Genomic DNA, 20,745 nt, shown 5'->3' with positions numbered 1-20,745 from the left:
TTCGTCCGTTATAAGTTATAACTGTCTCCGACGGCTAAGTTTAGTACCTTCTCTAACTGTAAGTGCTGTTCGGGAGAAATGGGTTTTTTGTCCTTCACAAATGTTTTTTTAGTTTTATGACCTTTTTACAAGAAATCTTCATTTTTTACATATGAGAGATCAGGAAAAAAGACACATAAGAGATCTGAAAAGGTTCTTCTATTCAAATTGTAAGAGGGCAAAGGATCTCGTTTCCTCTCTCAGCATAGGCATTTATCTGATAATTTTCATGTGGTTACCGAACTTTATCACTTGAGTCAACAAAAGTCACTTCGTTAGTATTATTGAAGTACTTAATTATGTGTTAATTTCTCAGAGCAAATATAACTCATGGAAAAGTTAAATTTACGATGCTGAAAAATTTCTCCAATATACAGTAACCGACGATCTTATAGCAGGGCTAATTGATAGTCATAGTATTCATCCAATATCCAAGAACGAAACGCAATGCATCTATCTTGCTCTTCACAAAAGCTACTATTCACCATTAATGATCCATCAAAGGACAAACAGAAATATAACAAGCTTTCTGGTGATAACTTAGAGTCTGGGAGTTTGAACTTGTGCACTTCCCCAACAAAAAATTTATTTTAAAACTGATCCAATATTTGCCTCTGCCCGCAGAACGTCAAAGGTAATTAGGTAAATCCCAAGACTAAATGATATCATATTGGTTTGAAATGACAAATCTCCTATCGACAATTTTTGTTTTATTTTATTGCACCTTTGTAGAAACTTGTTTGGTCCTAGTCTTTAATCAAATATTATATTTGCTCTTTGTCTAGACAAGAAACATATACAATTGTTGCCTTATTCACCAAGATTACTTTATCCTTAGTCAACATTTTTCTTTGCCAACAATTACCTTTGACTAAATTTGAATCCAAATATTGGGAATGGATATGTATATAGTAACCAATCACTTCTGATAGTTATCTCATAATTCAAGTCTTAAGTACTTTTTCATTACTGATGGCAAATCTAGTATTCCTTTCTCTATTACTATTTCCCTTGCTTATATTAAGCTATTTTCTTCTGAAAATTTCCTACTCCATCTTGATAAAACCAAAATTGCTGGAAAAGCGTTTGAAGCTGCAAGGATTCAAAGGCACTCGTTACAAGCTGTTACTTGGAGACCTCAAAGATGTTGGCAATCAAATGAATGAGGCATGGTCCAAGCCAATTGGCTTAACCCATGCTATTGTGCCACGTGTTGATCCCTTCACTCATTATATGGTCCAAAAATATGGTAAGTTAGTACAGCTTTGATAGCTATATTCTATATAGGGGATCCAGGATTTTCATAGGTTATGATTTTAACAACGTATTTCAAGTATAAGTAAAGAAGAAATAACAATCATTAACCACTTTTTGGTCCTGTCTTTGAAAAATAGTATGGTCATTGAGTTTTAAATTTCACAGATGAAACTCCACAACAATAGATGTGTAATTTGAAACTTAATGATAGTCACGATTTTTTCAATTACAAGGGCTAAAAAGTGGCTATTTAGTGAATTCTCTATACAACAGAATTTAGGCCTACTGAGTTCTTGTCGAACCCATATTTCAAACCCTACCTTTTACCTTGATTGTCTAGTTGGCTTTCGTTTTGTCCTGCTATTTTAATTATATAAACTGTAATTCGCTTGAATAATTCTTTAACTACTAAAAAATAAAGAAACTTTTTCCCTCCAGCTGGAAGCTAACACAAATTTTATCACTATTCTTAGCTATTTCCCAATTGTACGTGGCTGGGGCTTTTGCTTTTTTTTTTCTTTCAATTGTTACTTTTTTTCTTTTTGCCTCAATAAGTATGAGCTAAAAATGAAAATGGTTGCAGGGAAGATATCTCTGAGTTGGCTTGGGGCGTCACCAAGATTGATCATCATGGATCCAACACTGATTAAAGAAGTGCTCTTAAACAAGCAAGGCCACTTTCATTTACCACCATTGAACCCTCTTGTGTTGATTCTAACTAAAGGATTGACAACTCTACAAGGTGAAAAATGGGCTATGCACAGAAAGATAATCAATCCTGCTTTCCACTTGGACAAACTGAAGGTTACTTTTTCAACTTCAAGAATGCTCATTTTTGTGGCTCTAGTATACATTCAACTCACTCAAAAGAGGCAGTGGCAAATGTAGCCTTTGAGTTACGGGTTCAACTTAAACGCAGTACTTTTAACATAGAACATAGATATATATGCGAAAAGTAGTAACAAAATTTCATAAAGTAGATTCTGAATCCATAATTTCAAAAGTACAGTGAGTTCAGTGCTAAGAACTTTAAAGGTTGAACCCATGAAATTTAAATTCTTTATCCGCCTTTGATCAGAGCCGATTTATCATCGGAGGGAATTTCGTGCTCATTTTGGTTTCCATTTTCAGGGCATGATCCCAACACTAGCAGAAAGCTGTGCATTTATGATAGAGAAGTGGATGAAATCAATTAGTCCTGAAGGGACTTCAGAAATAGATATCTGGCCTGAATTTCAGGATCTTACTGGTGATATTATTTCAAGAACAGCATTTGGAAGTAGCTATGAAGATGGAAAGAAAATCCTAGAACTACAAAAAGAACTGCAACTACTTGTGATAGAGGCTATGGGAATGTTATATATTCCCGGCTTTAGGTAAACTCCCTTTTAACTAGAACATGTCACTTTCTTAACAAATACTTACCAAGTTCTGAAAAATCATCATACACAGATTTGTTCCAACAAAGAAGAACCGAAGAAGAAAGTACCTGGACAGAAGGATCACTTCAATGCTTAAAACAATTGTCGACACAAAGGAGAACATGATCAGAACAGGGCAAACCAGGGAAGATGACCTACTTGGCCTGTTGCTGCAATTTAACAATGAGAACAATTCACTAAATAATGTGAATAATAGTTATCAGATGACAAAGGAGGACATAATAGAAGAATGCAAACAGTTTTACCTTGCCGGTCATGAAACAACATCAAGCTTGTTGACATGGACTCTGATTGTGTTGGCTATTCACCAGGACTGGCAAGAAAAGGCAAGGCAAGAAGTTCTACAAGTTGTTAGGGACAAGAATCCTGATGCTGAAGCAATAAGCCACCTCAAAACTGTGAGTGTTCATACTTTCTAAATAAATTCAGTTAGCCAGAACGACTAATATTTATAACTGGAAGGAGTAATGTCTAACATGCATGAATTTGTGAGAATTATTTTTTGCAGGTAAGTATGATTCTTAATGAAGTGCTCAGGCTATATCCGCCAGTGATTGCTTTGTACAAACGCGCTTACAAAGAATGTAGAATAGGAGATCTCTCTATTCCAGCCGGGGTGGATCTTACACTACCTATAATGCTAATTAACCGCGAGACTGAGCTATGGGGTGACGATGCAGAAGAATTTAAACCAGAGAGGTTCGCGGAAGGAATTTCACATGCTTGCAAAGATCCAACACAGATGGCATTCATGCCATTTGGATGGGGGCCAAGGACTTGTATTGGCCAAAATTTCTCCATGATAGAGGCAAAGGTTGCACTTTCGATGATACTAAAGCAGTTCTCCTTCAAGCTCTCACCAGCCTATGCTCATGCTCCTTATACTGTTATGACTCTTCAACCACAACATGGAGCTCAGATCATGTTTCACCCACTTAACTAGTATAAATCGAGTTAATTGTGTTGAAGGTTCCCCTAAAGTACGAAAAAAAATCATGTATTTTCCTTTCCGTAAGCTGAGCTTGTTAATTGAGTGTGTTAAAACTATAGCAAGCCATAAATTTCAAATACAAAGAGTGATAAGCATTAATCGCATCATGTTGCTCCCAAACGCACACACAAGTATACGTGGTCGCGAAGTGATAAAGGATTGATTGTGTCTAGATATCGTTCCCACAGGATATTTCGACTGTCTAGAGTGAATTCAATTAAACTATTCATTAATTCAATAATTTGGTGATTGTACTATAACTAAATGAACAGCTGAAAAGAAACAATATAAGGTAATCTAAAGCAAACAAGATTTGAGTTTAATTAGGGTAGAGAAAGATCTAAGCCTATGGTAACTAACAATCTAGTTAAGTCTATTGATCGTTGTACCTAGTGAGTTACTAGTTGCAGGTTGATATTACTTATGAGTGTCTTCTGATTACTCTAAGCCTATTTAAACTACTCCAACGCCTATATTTTGATGGTCGCCTGAAAAATAGCAGAATGCATTCAAATCTTTGTATTCAACTAGGCGAGGCTAAAGGTTATATCCCTATCCATATTAGCGAAACAATTCCCTATATAGAGGTTCACGAACACGCCCTCTCTATTCTTATTACACTCGCAATTCCCCCTTTCTAGTATAATCAATTAGCCACAAATAGTATTCAATTGGTGATCAAGCAATCAAATAATTAAATTAGTACCAAAACCCTAGATACAAACATCTTTCATGTTAGTACCCAATAATGGAAGATCAATAGATAGAAACAATTCTGAAACTTCTAACTTTCATATTAGTACCAAAAATCCTAGAGAACTAATGAGTTTCTCGTGATAGTCCACGTTTTTTTGGCATTTGTCACATTATCCACAAAGGGTTGAGTATCTTTGAAAAGTGAGGGCCAGTAAACCCTGATTGGAGTAGTTTAGTGCATTCTTGTCACCCTAACGCACAATTACAATGAAATCCATAATTAACAATGATTTACAGATCTAGCAGTAAGAACTCGAAGAATTACAGTCGCAACTCAAGGAAATTAATTCGTGAAAGAAGCTATTTGAGAGAAATGTATGAAGAGAGAAAGAAGAGGTTTGTTTTATCATGAATGCCTCAATTAGACACTTTACATTGTATATATGGATCCTGTGAATTATCCAAACTACTAACTAGTTGAATTACAACTGTAACTAATTCTACAACCACTGTAACTAGCTTTCAAACTGTAACTAACTTTTGGAACGTCTTTGACTAACTTTCGGAAATCAACTAACTAATTTTTCCATGTCATCAACACATCAATTGTCAGCTCAATTATCCTATCTTGATTTTGTATAATTGCATCAATACCCCCCATAGAAGAACAGACTTTTCATCAAGGCTGAAAGAAGGAAATTTATGCATCAATACATAAGGAAACTCCCTGTAGCCTGAAAAGCATCACTATCGGTCCATCTCATTAGAACCTGAGCTACACCCTCATTACCTTTCTTCACCAATCTGCTATCTAATATTGTCACGATCCAATTCGGGGTCGCGCGGGCACCTACCTTTCCCACCTCGGTAGGCGAACCCTCTCATTGAATACATATCAATTAAATAAGGATGATTCATTTAAACCAATAGATATTTAGAAATAACAGCGGAATATCATAATATTTATGTAATAAACTCAAGTGTTCATATGATTAGAACAAATACATGATTACAGACTCAATCCATCTTCCCATGACCTGGTCTAGACTAGTACAAGAGCGGCTAATGACTTCAGATTACCACTACATTCTAAAACTCAACCTCCATCCTCGAATGAAATGGGAGGAGGTCTTCCAGATAGACACCGCGTATTTCCACATATGCTCCGATCAATCACCGAAAACAATCTACACCCCAAAAGGGTGTAGCGAAGTGCAATATCGCACAAACCACGCGTACCGAGTAAGTATCATAGGCCGACAATGGTGAGTAACACATATCAGTAAAAGAATTCACAAATAAACAGGATAACAACCCAATCAAGTCATACGTCGATCTACCACACACTGTATATCAATACCTTTAAGCATTAAATTCACTCTAATAATTCACCAGTTAAGCTCACAACGATCTCGGAACTCAGATATCATTAAATCGATCATTTCAGTCTAGTAGTCAACTCATCATTAAGACACCCGTTATCCTACATCACATAGAGACCAAACATATAACTAATCTTACGGACAGTCTGTGGGATGCCTCAACAAGTTCAATTAATAAATCCAGATCCAAGTATATGTCATTGCCTAAGTAAAGCATCTAATCCCAAATTTGCCAAGTCTGAATAAATCAATCCGAATCCATTCATCACAAGTAAACACCAAATCATCTCAAACAAGCCATAATGTAATGTAATGCAATGCAAGATGTATCAATGCAATGCAATGCAAGATGTATCACATGCCATGCAAATGAGGTGTACACATGTACTTCGGATGAAAATATCGACGTCTCGGTAGCACAACCCAGTATGACTCGCGAAGTCTAAGTGCCACCCGTCCCGGATCTTTGCCTAACAAACAGACGGGACCCTGGCTAATTGCTCACAGGGGGAGTCTCACCGGCACCACCCTGGCGGACCCGCGAAGTCCATGCACTAACAACGATTCCGGGATAACATCGGAATCGGCCAGGAAATAACGATGCCGGAATAGCTTATCCGACATCGCCCACCTCACAGTCACTCAAGTAAAAAGTTTATCAAAATATCAGTTTCGCTTAATCAACAATACCGGATCATCACCGGGTATCGGCCATGCATCATGAATATGATAGAATGTATGCAATGCATATGTCAATGATTCCGGAATTGAACCTCGGACATCGGCCTTCTCACAATCACTCAAGTAAAAGAGTTTGTCAAACACTAGTTTCATATAATCAACAATTTCGGAATGGATTTTCGGACATCGGCCTTTTCACAATCATTCAAGTAAAATAGTTTAGCAAATATCAGTTCCGCTTAATCAACGATACCGGATCATCACCGGGTATCGGCCATGCATCATGAATATGAGAGAATACGTGCAATACATACGTCAATCATCAACAATCAAGCTCACCATCACAAGTACCAACAATGGGATACGCCAACAATGTACCATATCACAATACCAAGAATGGTATACCAATAATATATCAATATCACAAGTACCGGAAACAGGTACGCCAACAACGTATCATATCACAATACCAACAATGGGTATGCCAACAATATATCAATATCACAATACCAACGGTGGGTATGCCAATAATGTATCTATATCACAATACCAACAGTGGGTATGCCAACAATATATCATATCACAACACCAACAGTGGGTATGTCAAATCTATCCCAATCAGGATGACAAAACAGAATTCGATATCTACCAACTACACATGGCATCAAGCCAACACAACAGAACAGTCAAACACAACACAACAGGGTGGCTAGTCCCACACACAACAGGTCAACCAATCGATATACATTATTGCCACTTCCTTAAATTAGGAACACGAATCTCACCCTATACTCAAAATCCCTCGTCACAACTCATTTTGGACTCAATCACAATCATTGGTACATTTTATCCTCCCATTTATCCACTAGATTCACTTTTAATGGCATAACACAAGTAATCATATATTACGGGAAATTTTCATCATTAGGCACAAAAATAAGTTTCGCCCGTTACTCCCAAGTCACATAAATCCATCGATATTCAAGAAAACACACATCAAACAACCTAAGGAATCTACAGGCCACAAGCCCGAACAAATAAGTCACACAACAATACCATCCTAGGATTCCATCCCAAATCTCCGATTTCCTACACATGCATTCTCCGTTCCTTCTAATACAAAAATATGGGAAACTAACCGAAGTCTACCAAAGGGAAGCCATAACCTACCTGGCGTACCGAACAGGTGCCACGAACTCACACGCTGCCTTATCTTTTGAAGTGTCTCCAAATAATCAAACTCTATCACATATGAATTCTATGTAAGAAACCATGAATTATGATATCTATATTGGCTACTTTCTATTCGGGTCAAATTCCAACCCTTAATTTAGGAAAAACGAGCCCCAAGGGCAAATCAGAGATTTTATGACCAAAATACCAAATTCAATACCACCCATTACTTTAATCATAGGAATACTCAATTAATTCTCAAAATCATCATTTATATGAAAACCCCCAAATTTGGGTCTAAGAACCCTAACTTTGATTCAAGAATTTCAACTCTAGAATGGAAGATTATTGGTTAACAAGCCTAGATATATCATTTTCTAACATAAATAGCTACATTAACATAATTTATTCACAATCTAGGAAGCCATTTCGTTTTGAGAACCTTTTCAAGTGAACCCCTCATAAACCCTCTTTTAATCTTAAGCTTCTAGGAATTTCTAGCATGGATTCTTACATAGGAAGGGAAATGGAAGAGATTAGGATTAGGGAACTTAGATTAGGATTAGGGAACTTACTTCCAAGAGAAATCTGACCATTACCCCCTCAAGTCGCCTCCAAGGTGGTAAAAAAATATAATAGAAGTTATAGGAGGAAATAACGGTTTTGGAGGCTTTAAAACATAAAAAATGTTCGTCGACCGCTACGGAGGTCGCCCTTACCACTCCAACAGTTACCTCCTCAGCGGTCACCTTTACCGCTTCGGCGGTCACACCAGACACCCGAAAAATTGGGTGTCTTCCAAACGTGAAAACGACACCTGGAACAATCTCGGAACCTCCCGAACACAAACCAAATATGCAGATATATATAAAAAGGCTCTACGAACGCACTCGTGGTCTCAAAATTTCCAACGGAGGCTTCATTGACCAAGTCAACCCTCGATGGCCTAAATAGGAACTTTCCAACTCAAGTCTCAAAACACAACCGAGTGCATTAGGAACCGAACCAAACCCACCACTCAATCACAAATGGTCATCCAGACCTTTCAGACTCGACGGATTTCCAGAAAAAGTCCGTTTACCCAAAAGTCAACTCCCGGTCAAACTATTTTCGCTTAAAGCCAAAATTTGCTAGAAAACATTCTAAAGCCCAAAATGATGCCTAGGAAGTCATGCCAACTATATTCTAGGGTGAAAATAGTTTAATGAGACTCAGGAATGGGTCAACAAGGGAAAAAATGGAATAATCACGGTAACAACAAAACGGGTCGGTACAAATATCATCTCGTGAAGAGGACAATAAGGACTACAAAGATGAAACACAGGAGGGTGTTATTAACTGGGAACTTTATGGCATCTTTTCAACTGAGATACATGAAATGTGTTATGAATCAAAACAGCAGTCTGTAACAGAAGTTTGTAAGAAACATCACCCACTCTAGCATCAATAGGATAGGATCCAAAGTGCTTAGCAGCCAACTTATTGCAAGACCTTACAACAATTGAAATTTGTCTGTAAGAGTGCAATTTGAGATAAACCCAATCTCCCACATCAAAACTCCTCTCTGATCAGTGTTTGTCAACTAAATCCTTCATCCTTTGTTGTGCCCTCTGAACGTGAAACTTCAAAAGAAGGATAATTGTTTCTCTAGCAGCAAGTGACCTATCCACCATCTCGGATGAGGCTCACCAGCTAAATAAGGAAGGTGTATTAGTGGTTTCTGGCCATATGAAAATTCATATAGAGTACACTTAATGGCAGAATGATAAGTGGTATTATACCACCATTCAGCCAAGGGTAAGTATTTTGGGCTATCAGAACAAAAACACCTCAAATAAGTTTCTAAGGTTCTATTCAAAACCTCAGTTTGACTATCAGTTTGGGAATGATAAGCAGTTGACCTGTGTAACTGAACCCCTGGCAAGGTGAATAACTCTTGCCAAAAATTACTATGGAAAATAGGATCTCTATCACTGGTGATTGTAGCAAGCAATCCATGCAACTTAAAAATATTATTGAAGAAACTTTGGGCCACAGTTTGAGTAGTATATTGATGTTGTAAGGACATAAAGTGATCATATTTATTTAGTCTATCCACCACAACTAAGATAACATCCTTACCGTGAGACTTAGGCAACCCTTCAATGAAACATAGGCAAATATCAGTCCAAACTCCATCAAGAATAGGCAAGGGTTGTAACAAACCTAGATAAGTTGCAACATCATATTTGTTTCTTCGACACACATAACACTTATCGATGAAATCTCCAATATCAGGAATGAGAGATTTCCAATAGAAGAGGGATTGCATCCTGTAGTAGCATCCATACCCGAATGACCACTTTGAGTAGTTGCATCCCACAGACCAATAATATTCTTTCTCAATTGTAGATAATTTTCTACCACTAATATACCTTTCTACCTCAACTGTCCATTGCACTAAGTGAAGGACTTGAAGGGATGAACCTGTAATTTGGCAATCAAATCCTGCAAAACTGCATCAGTTGTCCAAGTATTTCTGATTTGTTCATATAGAGAGTCATTGGGGATTAGTAATGAAATCGCTAATAACGACGATTCAAGTTTTCTGGATAAGGCATCTGCAGCTTTATTTTCAGCATCCTTCTTTCCTTCTTATACTCTTTTTAAAATAAAAAAAATAAATAAATAAAAATTGGCCCTATTAGGGCATTTTATTAATAAAAAAAGGAAATGAACAAATTTTAAAGTTGTCAAAAAAAAATAAAAAAGACAAAGCAAAATAAAACAAAAAAATTTATACACAAAAAAGAAATATCTCTTTTGTTTTTGGTAAATGTTGCCCTATATTCTCGGTTGTTTCTCTCTCTTCCGCCGAAGCTTCTCTCTCTAGCTGAAGGTAAATTGAAGTGCAAAACTGATGATTCTAGATGGATTTTGGTCTCAAAAGCTTCGATTCTCTGAGCTGGAGTTGATTTGCACATATCCAAGTTGAGTTGAATACCTTCATCTTCATTTTGGCTCACCGACTCTTGGTAGGTGTTTACCATCTGGTATATGTCAAATTTCTTCTGCCAAAGTATGTTTTGACTCACCCCTGTTCCTTTATTTTTTTTGCATGTGCTGAGTTTTGTACATCTGATGTTGTACCTTGTGCATTTGAAACCTTGGTGCATATCTACTGGATCTAAGCCTTACCATTTATGTCCAGGTATATTTCTTCGTATTCCATCTACTTCTCTCCTTTGTGGACTTGCTGCTATCGGTATTTTCTGTGATTTCTTCTTTCATTGCCTTTGTTCTGACTTGTTGGTTTCCTTTTTGTAACGTCTTTACATTTTGCATATGATTTGAGATTAAAGGACCTGAACAATTAGATATGGCATCTGAGAGTTGTCACTATTCAGTATTTTCTTTAATCCCACTTCCATGTCTCTGAAATGCTCATGACTGACTGTTTTTTTTTCAATCCAAAGCATGATTAGCTAGGGCATCAGCTAACCGATTCCCTATTCTAGTGTGCACAAAAGTTGTTTCCCCTCCCCTAATTGCTTGATTTCTTCTATCCAAGCTGCTATACTCCATGGTAGCTTCCATTCCTCTAATAGGATCCTTTGTACAAGTTGTGAATCTATCTGAATAATTATTTTATCCATTTGTTTATTTATGCACCATTTGATTGCCTCTAATATTGCTATTGCTTCTGCCTCATTGTTGGTTACACATCCTATCTGCTTCATTATTGGTTACATATCCTATCTCCTCGGCCTTAGTATACAATGGATTGTTTTCTTCATTTCTCACACATAAACCATATGCTCCTCTTCCAGGGTTGACTCTTGATGCTCCATCAGTGTTGCACAAGATCCAACCCATGGAAGGAGAATGCCATATCACTTTTCTGATCTTCACCTTATCTTTGTATCCCTCCAGCAACTGTATCATATCCCTCCATCTGTTAAGAATTTGCTGTAGTGATGGATTCCTAAATCTGACCAAGTTTTGAATAGTAGCAAACACCTGATAGATACATCCTCCTACTAACTTCTTTTCTCCATGTTTATATGCATTTCTTCTTTTCCACAATTCCCAAACAAATATAACAGGTATGACTTGAAATACTGGTGTGTGCCTACCATTGATAGGTTGTTTCCACTATTTCACTATAATCTGCTATAGCTGTAATCCTTCAATATTAATGTCATGCCCTAAACCATAGCCTGGGCGTAACATGGCACTCGGTGCCTGCTCGCATGTGATCGAGCGAACCACATGGCTTGCTAAATCAACATGGGACATGTACTGATGTGGAATATAAGTTAAACATGAATGATCTGAGTAAAACATGAGATTTAATAATCATAAGTCTGAAAATATTATTTTAACATAAGTGCAGAAATATTCTGAAAACATCATAAGAACCAGCCAGCATGGCTATACAACAATGATCATCTGACATGACATACTAGACCAGTCGATGAAACCTCTGAAACATGAGTCTAAATACTAAAACTGTTTACTAGGACAAGGTCCCAGCATATCTCTGCTGCATAACATGACATGAATGTAAGTAAAGACAACACCCCGAATGGGATGGGGCTCACCAAAAGCTGATACGAGCAACATCCTAATGAGCAGGTCCGTCACCCTGTAAATCAATGTTTCTATCGTGAAATGCAGGCCCCGGGTAAATAAGGGACGTAAGTACATTTGAATTGTACGTGTATATAAAGTAACTGAATGAATAAACATGGCACATGAAATGATAAGAACTTAAAATTAAACTGTAAAATAGCCAAACATGAACATGAGTAGTATCTGACATGAATATAATATAACATGAGTAAACCATTATTAAATGAAGAGCCTTAGTATAACCGACATGTAACCACCACGTGAGCACGTGGTGTCTGATCTCTGCCCGATAAGCTATGCCATCTCGTACCTTGCGGGGTACGAGACATGAACACAATATGAATGGATCCACAACATAGACCGTAATGGGAAAACGTGAAGGAATCGTCGTAATTGGGCGGAGCTATCCTTATCCTATGTTGGCATACATAGTTTCATGTATTAAACCTTCTCGGTAATCTGTGCAACTCCCAATACATGAATATAGTTGGCTTAGAAGCCCATGGATTTCATAAGCACGGCTGTAAACATGATTATTAATTGTAATATAACATGAATATAAATACATAGTATAACTTGTATGAAACATGGAAACCTACAGGATTTCATAGAATTGAGTATAATGATTCATGACTTGTATTTAACAACCCATGGAATTCAAAGCATGGACATTCATGGATTACAGACAGGTTCATGACAATCATAACGACGTATCATGCATTCAATTAATGAAACCGTAAAAGAAGCATGATATATGGGTATACGTGTATTTAGGGTTTTCATGAACTAAAGCATTATCTTGAAACGTATTTCATGGATTATACGTGGTGTGGGGAAGAATAATAATGTTCCCACACGTGAATAGAAGCCCTATATACCTTAGTTTCTCCAAAACTTGAAGGGAAAGTTTGAACTTTGAAAGAAGAACCCCAAGAATCTGAACTTGAAACCTTGAGAAGGGTTTTCTTACAAACCCTAAGATTATAGTGTAGAATCTTGTTAGGAATCCATGTATAAGTGTTAGAATTACTTCGGAATACGTGGGAGAGACTTATCTTGATGTGGGAAGATGATAAAGGGAGAGAAAAGTAGTGCTAGGGCTTGAAGAACTGAAAAATGAAATAAAAATTCATAAAAAAATGCATTTTTAATGAACCTCGGGTGCGTCTGCATTAGCATCTGTGCAGCAGATGGCCTTCTGCTGTCGCAGATGCTAACGAACCTTAGAAATAGAATGTTGGAAACTTTGGGATGAAAAATATTAGCCCAAATATATTGGAAAATGCGTCGCAGAGGGCCATCTACATCGCATTCGCGTTCTGTGTCGCAGACGCTTGTCCGACAGACTGCTCTGCGATCCTTCAATAAAATGGCCATAACATTTTGTTACACCCCGTAAGAGTCCGTGCTACTTGAATTAAGACAATAATGAATGAGTTAAGAAATTTCAAGGAAAGTTAATCGAGTTAGTAAGAATATCGTTATATATATGGTTGCCTTAAATATCCCGAGGTGACATGGTAACCTAAAGGATTTGAGTGCCCTTTAGGTAATGTGAGTGCCCTTTTAAATTATTTGAGATTATTAGTAATGATATAGAAGATGGATAAAAGATATGAATATACTTTTGCGATTGGAGTTTCGTCGAAGCTTCGTAAGTTCTCTAGTTATGTTTAAGGTTATTGTGATTCTCCGGACCCTTATAGACACGTGTATGGATTGTTATATATGTATATGAGTATGTATATGTATGTATAAGAGGTTACATGAGGGTTGGAAGAGGATTAGAAGTTAAACGAATCTAAACGGAATGCATCGGAACAACTTCAGTAAAATCTCGGACCATATTTTTAGCCCATATTGTTGGAGGCATATCTCCTAGTATATGAGGAGTTTTAAGATTTTTCAAAAGCCTAAAATGAATTTTATCGAGTCTAGTTTCCAACGCAATAAAGCACTCGTCAAAATGATATCAGGATAAGGAGATATGGACGATGCAAGTTGGGCTGGCAGGGCAGCAAGTTGAGACCCGACCCAAACATTTGTATTTCGGCCCATGAGTGTATTTCGGCCCATGAGTATATTTCGGCCCATGAGGCCCATTAACGTTAATATATATGGAAAATTCATTTGAGGGCTGGTCATTTGCATCTAAGAGCTTCCAAGAATATTAGAGAGAGAGGGAGAGAGCTTCTAGGCTAAGAGAGCCATTTTGATCAAAATTCGAGCCCCGAATCCCGAAGCTCGTGAAGAGAAAAGGGTTGTACGTTGCATTGCCTTCAGTTTTAGCTAAAAATCAGCCAAAAAGAAGAGTGTTGACGTGGTTGCTGCATACTTAAGGTAAGATTAAGGTCCCTTTTTCATTGTTAATAAGTTTATTTACAGTTTTAACGGATTAGAACGGAGAAAATAACGTTATAAACTCGTTTGTTGTTTTGTTGAGATTTATGGATCGGAGGGCTGTTTTGGTTGAATTAAATGGATGGGATTAGCTGAGTTATGATGTATATTAATGGTTGGTATTGTTGTTGATGTTGTTGATGATTCAATTAAATTGGATTTTCGGGATTGTCCAGTTTATAGAGGAAATGCTGCCCGAATTTCATTAAGTTCCGTTCGTATACAAATTAGATAGTAAGTGGTGTAAATGGTCTAATCGTGAAATTATCGTCGTGATTGTAGACATACGGACTCGAGGAGTAGACGTTGGGTGATTAGGTATATTGTCAGGTATGTAAAGCTGTCCCTTCCTTCTTTTTGGCATGAATTACATAAACGAGCGAACGATGAACATACATAATTCCAAAGAATTCTAGTTTTCAGTGGTACTTGACGTGATAGTTGTCTTTGATTCTCCAGTGTTGGTTCATTCTAATTATTCTATTGAGTCTCAGATGATGATTTAATTTGTATATGGTTGCTCATGATATTCTACTCGTGCATGCTGTTAATATATCATTCACCGAGTCCCGGGCCGGGTATGTATTCGTGCACAGTTTCATTGCATTGTTCACCAAGTCCCTCACTAGAGGGCCGGGTACGGTACATATATATGATTATTTCACAGAGACCCTCACTAGAGGGCCGGGTATGGTATATATGTATATGATTTCATTCACCGAGTCCCATGATAGGCCGGGTACGGTATATTATATAGATATGCATAACTCTCGTCACATAAGGCACAGGTGCATTGGTATCTTTGATTATCATACTTGCCTCATGTCATCTTTTATTCAGTCATGATCTTCTTTATTGTATTTCATGCTTTATATACTCGGTACATTTCTCGTCGACCCCTTTTCTTCGGGTCGCGTTTCGTACCGCCCAGTACGAGACGCTCGGTTTGGTGATCCTCGACTAGGACCGCTCTTTGTTTGGAGAGCTCCATTGTTTCGGAGCCTAAGTCATTGTGGTACAGATTCTTTGATATAGACTTATGCATATCCAGGGGTACGGCGGGGCCCTGTCCCGTCATATTTCACTATTATACTCTTAGAGGTCTGTAGACATGTGTGGGTTGTATATAGGTTTTGGGTCAACTATATCAATATGGTTCATTTTGGATATTCCCGTATATAGTGGCAGCCTTGTTGGCTTGCATATTTTGTTATGTTTTGGTTAGCTGTGACTCCTCAGGAGACAGGTTCATTATGATATATGACGTTATGAGTCTATAGCTTGCTTTTAAAAATTTCCATATTGTCCTTAGTTTCAGTCTGACTATATCTAACAGGTTCGTATACGAGTGTCCAGCTCGGGCACTAGCCACGACTCATCGGGTTGGGTCGTGACACATTTTGTACGGATGTCCGTTTGACCTCCACTATATATGGATGGAAAGGTATTTCAAAGAGATACAACTTTCACGAAGGAAGTTGTCTTAAATTCCGTATAGATTTTCACTAAATCATCTTTGGAAGATAGACTTATCATGAACTTCGTCTATTTTATCGAATCTTGTTCACCTTACTATCCGTCTTGATTTTAAAAAAAAAAAAAAACTATTTCACCTAGACTCAACATGATGGTACTTCATATGGCTAAAATTTCAAGGTAACACTCATTTAACACATTCGCACCTAATCCGAATTTACGGGATGCTACCTTATCTCCCCCTTAGGATCATTCGTCCTTAAATGATTGTTCTGGTTGTAACTGCGAATAACTTTGGATCATAAACGTGACTGATGGTAAAATGTGGACACTAAACTGGCATGAACACATAATTATTGAACTGATTGAATGCTGAACTGAATAAATACAGAACTGAAATGCTACTGATATAACTGAATACTGGGAACGTGGGGATTATAGCTTGAGTTCTAGATGAAAAGGTTAGTTACCTTCAACATTTTTTGCTTGCTCTTCAAGGAGATGAAGGTACTTGGACTTCATGTTCTCTTCAGCTTCCCACCTAGCCTCTTCAACTTTCTGATTTCTCTAAAGCACCTTCACTGAAGCAATTTCCTTAGTCCTCAACTTCCTACTTAGTATTAAAGTAGGCTTGCATGATTTTAAGAATAAGCTCAACCAACCGAAGTATGGAGAGGTCTATTGTTTACTTGCTTGTGGAAGTAAAATATGTGCATGACTCGTTGACTGTTTTCTTATTTGTCGTGAGTTGTTGATAACATGGGCTAGTAAAAATGTGTTAAGTGACTTGTTGAGATTTTTTCAAAGTTCCTGAGTATTGAAGACATGTTGAGTGGGAATTAATAGCGGTACATATTCCATTTCTTATTCACTGTTTCCTTTGTTGAGATTGCTTTTAACTCCACCTTTTTTTTCTTTATTGCATGAACACACTTGGGATAATGTTGGCGTTGTGGCAACTCCGATTTCAGCCCAGGCCGAAAAGCAGTAGCAGCAATGTCGTTCTCGTGCATAGCCGTCCCTTATTTTCGTGTCGAAAGAGTCCATATCCTCCTTCCTCTCTTCAAAATTTGTGTCTCCACATTAACACATTCACATATATATATTCTAGACTAACATTTCTTTTGGATCATGTTTGTAGCATATTTGCTTCTGGCTTATGTATGAACTTGCGGGGAAATGGTTAAGTATAACATCGAGAGATTTTAGCAAAAAATGAATAAAATGAAAGGCTCGAAAATATGGATTTTTAGCAAAGGAGAAAAGTGTGAGCTTTTTAAGAGTCCAAATGTAGATATTGAAGGAATAAAAACGAGACTTTTAAAACCTCTAAATGTAGGTGTTTTGGAGTTGAAAAGTGCAGATTTTTTTATGGGACAAACAGCGGCTGAATTTTAAGTTTGTTTTTCAACAGGAACAAGACCAATTATTATTATCATTATTTTTTCAGAAATTTGTCTATTTCGATAACTAACGTCCAGCGGGCTTTATTTTTCAAGTATGAAAAAAATGAAAAAAAAATCATATTAGGCTTATATACATTGGCCAAAGCTATTTTACAAGAACTACAAGGTACGTAATTTATTTTAATACACGTGTACTATCATATTTTTCAATCATCTTTTCATTATGTGTGTACTTATCTATATCACGATATTTATGCATATTATGATATTTTTCATGGCTATTTCTAAAAGTATACCTCTTTATGCTATTTTTACATATGATATACATACTCCATGTATATATTATTTTCTCATAAAAATATGTATTTTCATTCTCTACATTATATATCTTTTGCCCTTATATACAATTACCATATTTATACCTAATCTTCAAAAAATACACATGTACTTTTTTAAACAATATACATCCCTAGTACATATAATTTTACAACGTGTATTAATTACTTTCCTTTACAATGAGTATGCCTACAAACTATGATTTTTTTTTAACACGTACCATACATATACTACCTTATTTCCATTAATTCCCTTGGTTGTCTTTACATTATATACATCTATATAGTACTATCATGTCTTCAATAACTATTTTTAGTTACCGTGATACATATATCACACATATACATTATTTTCTTATATATATATATATATATATATATATATATATATATATATATATATATATATATATATATAATACATACTATTCTTATATAAAATAATTGTCATACATACGTTTCTCGCGCACACATTAGCATTAACTACTTCCTTTATAAATATACATTTGCTCACATAGTTATAATTACTTTAAAACCACTTGTTTACACAAATAGTTTTGGGAGAGTAGTTTCTTTTCCGCAATTCTTTAAATAGGTAATATTAAATAAGAAATAGATAAATAATCCCCCTCTAGTGTTAATTAAGCTGAATTTAAAGACTGTCTTCGGATAGGCTTTGAGGGATGCTTAACACCTTCCCCTCGGAGTAAATAAAACCCTTACCTAGAATCTCATAGGTTTCAAAGACTAAAAATGGAGTTTACATTTTTTTTACAAATGGTTTCCTAATATTTGCTAAAATTAGGTGGCGACTCTGAAAATTTGCAAAATCAGAGGAAACATAGTCATAAGTTGTGAACTAATTTTAATCCGTTAAACATAGGGCATAAACACCGGGTACCCGTCATGGCCCCCTAGTCGGGTCGTGACAAAAGTGGTATCAGAGCAGTTCAATCCTAGAAAGTGTCTACGAGCCGTGTCTAGTAGAGTGTTGTTTATGGTGTGTTGCGCGCCACATTAATAAACAGGAGGCTACAGGGCATTTAGGAAAAATGACCATCTTTCACCTCCAAGATCGTGCGATAGAGCTAAGCCATAGGAAATAAGATTCCTTAGACTAACCCTTGATTTCAGCAGAAGAACCGTATCGACGGAAGAAAGTGATTGATGATTTTGAAGTTACAGAGGTAAGTCACTTCGTTGAGACTACGTTATCAGGATATGTATTCGTATGCTAATGGATTGGTTGTCGTGGAGGTAAGTCGGTGTTCATATGATAGAGGAATTGATTAAATGTATCTCTTGATGATAAGTTCGGTTATAAGTTGTGAACTAAACAAGTTGAATGGATCGGTATAAAAGCAAGCAAGCTTTGTACGAAAGATGTATGTCGGGTAAAGGTAAGAATATTGAGGCGTGAGTGAAATGCAAAGGTTTGAAGAATGAAAGGGAAAGCAAATAGGAAGGTATAACAGGACAGATCGCTAAAGGATCAGGTACATCTCGAAGTGTGATATATGAGGTAAGTTTCGACATCTTTGTGATTTTACTTGAAAGTGGGAGCCCTGTGTGGCTGAGATATGTCGTACATATATATTGGCCCTGTGAGGCATTGTTGGTATTTGCTGCGTGCAGGTTTTGGATAGTAAGAAATATAGAGGAACCTCTGCCGAAAATTTTCCTAAAATTTAAAAGAGATAAGATATAAGCTTGTAATACGTCCTAACGGGAAAAGATGTTATGTAAAAGGTAATGGCAGGACGGGATTAAGTTAGGAGTATCGTTGACGACTACAAGAGATGAGTTAAATATTGTTGAATTGATAGTAACGGTGAGTATAAGATCGACATTGATACGGTAAAGGGGAACACTAGAGTAAATCAGGGAGACCGGTAGTACTCAAAAAAGGCCTAGAAGAGAAAGGTGAACTCCAATAGAGTGTGATACTGGAGTATTGATTGGATGGATAAGCATGACTAAGATACGATAAGTCTATTAGCAAAATAAAGTAACAGCATGACTGAGATAGGGGTATGAAATACGAAGGGGTATAACGAATGTGAATACATTGGTAAAACAACTTATATGGTAAGTGTAATAGAGCTAATCAGAAAGAGTAACATGTTAAGTATGCTTACTTTGCAAGGTTTATTCTATTTTACGGGCAGGCTTGCGAACGAGATTGTCACACCCCGATCTCACTAGGGTGTGATGGGCACCCGACCCCGTAACCGGAGCCGAGCGAACCCACTGACTCTTACTACGTACTAATTTTTTTTTTTTTTTGAAATATCTACGTCCAGTATACATAATAAGATTGCTGAAATATTCCTTTGTTGCTTTTAAATCAAATAAAATATATCGTACAAAACTTGTATCATAGTACAAACTGACTCCCGAAACCCACGACTGTGTCTGCAAAGTCTCTAACTTGAAACAAGACATCATGGCATAGCACGCTGGCTCGGCGACACTCCAGGACAAATGGAGTTTGCCAAATTCGCTGGAACATCCTCTATCATGGCTTCTATCCTTCTGGGTGTACCTGCGCGGCACGAACATGTGCCCCCGAAGAAGAGGGGTCAGTACGAGCAATGTACTGAGCATGTAAGGCAGGAATAACAACATAATCAAGAATGTAAATATGGATAATAACAGAATAACAATATAGAGCATGTCACGAGATGAGAGAGTAACCTGTACATCTGAATGTCTCATAGGCGGATGCCATGCATGCCTAACTTTTTTTTTTTAAAAAAAACATTTCTTTCGAAAAACATACAAGTAAACTGCCCGACCGCAGATCGCGTGTAAATCGCCCGTCCATATAGGAACGGTGTATAAGCCCGCGTC

General features: G+C 37.0%; 1 protein-coding gene across 1 annotated transcript; it reads left to right on the top strand.

The window, feature by feature from the left end:
- Positions 1 to 896: 896 nt before the first annotated feature.
- On the top strand, positions 897 to 3,711 carry LOC132036284 (cytochrome P450 CYP72A616-like). The gene is made up of 5 exons (XM_059426587.1): positions 897 to 1,288; positions 1,880 to 2,100; positions 2,428 to 2,672; positions 2,749 to 3,136; positions 3,247 to 3,711. Exons 1-5 carry the CDS (start codon positions 1,012 to 1,014, stop codon positions 3,679 to 3,681), a joined length of 1,566 nt encoding a protein of 521 aa, XP_059282570.1. The 5' UTR covers positions 897 to 1,011; the 3' UTR covers positions 3,682 to 3,711.
- Positions 3,712 to 20,745: the final 17,034 nt, after the last annotated feature.

Source organism: Lycium ferocissimum, chromosome 11 (assembly GCF_029784015.1).
Source record: "Lycium ferocissimum isolate CSIRO_LF1 chromosome 11, AGI_CSIRO_Lferr_CH_V1, whole genome shotgun sequence".
NCBI classification, from domain to species: Eukaryota; Viridiplantae; Streptophyta; class Magnoliopsida; order Solanales; family Solanaceae; genus Lycium; species Lycium ferocissimum.
This window is presented reverse-complemented; position numbering and strand designations above follow the sequence as displayed.

Bases quoted from the DNA above. Each gene is read 5' to 3' on its own strand.
- LOC132036284 (XM_059426587.1), top strand. From the start codon at position 1,012: ATGGCAAATCTAGTATTCCTTTCTCTATTACTATTTCCCTTGCTTATA. The intron at 1,289-1,879 runs GTAAGTTAGTAC...AAATGGTTGCAG, and splicing joins TTATATGGTCCAAAAATATG to GGAAGATATCTCTGAGTTGG. The intron at 2,673-2,748 runs GTAAACTCCCTT...CATCATACACAG, and splicing joins TTATATATTCCCGGCTTTAG to ATTTGTTCCAACAAAGAAGA.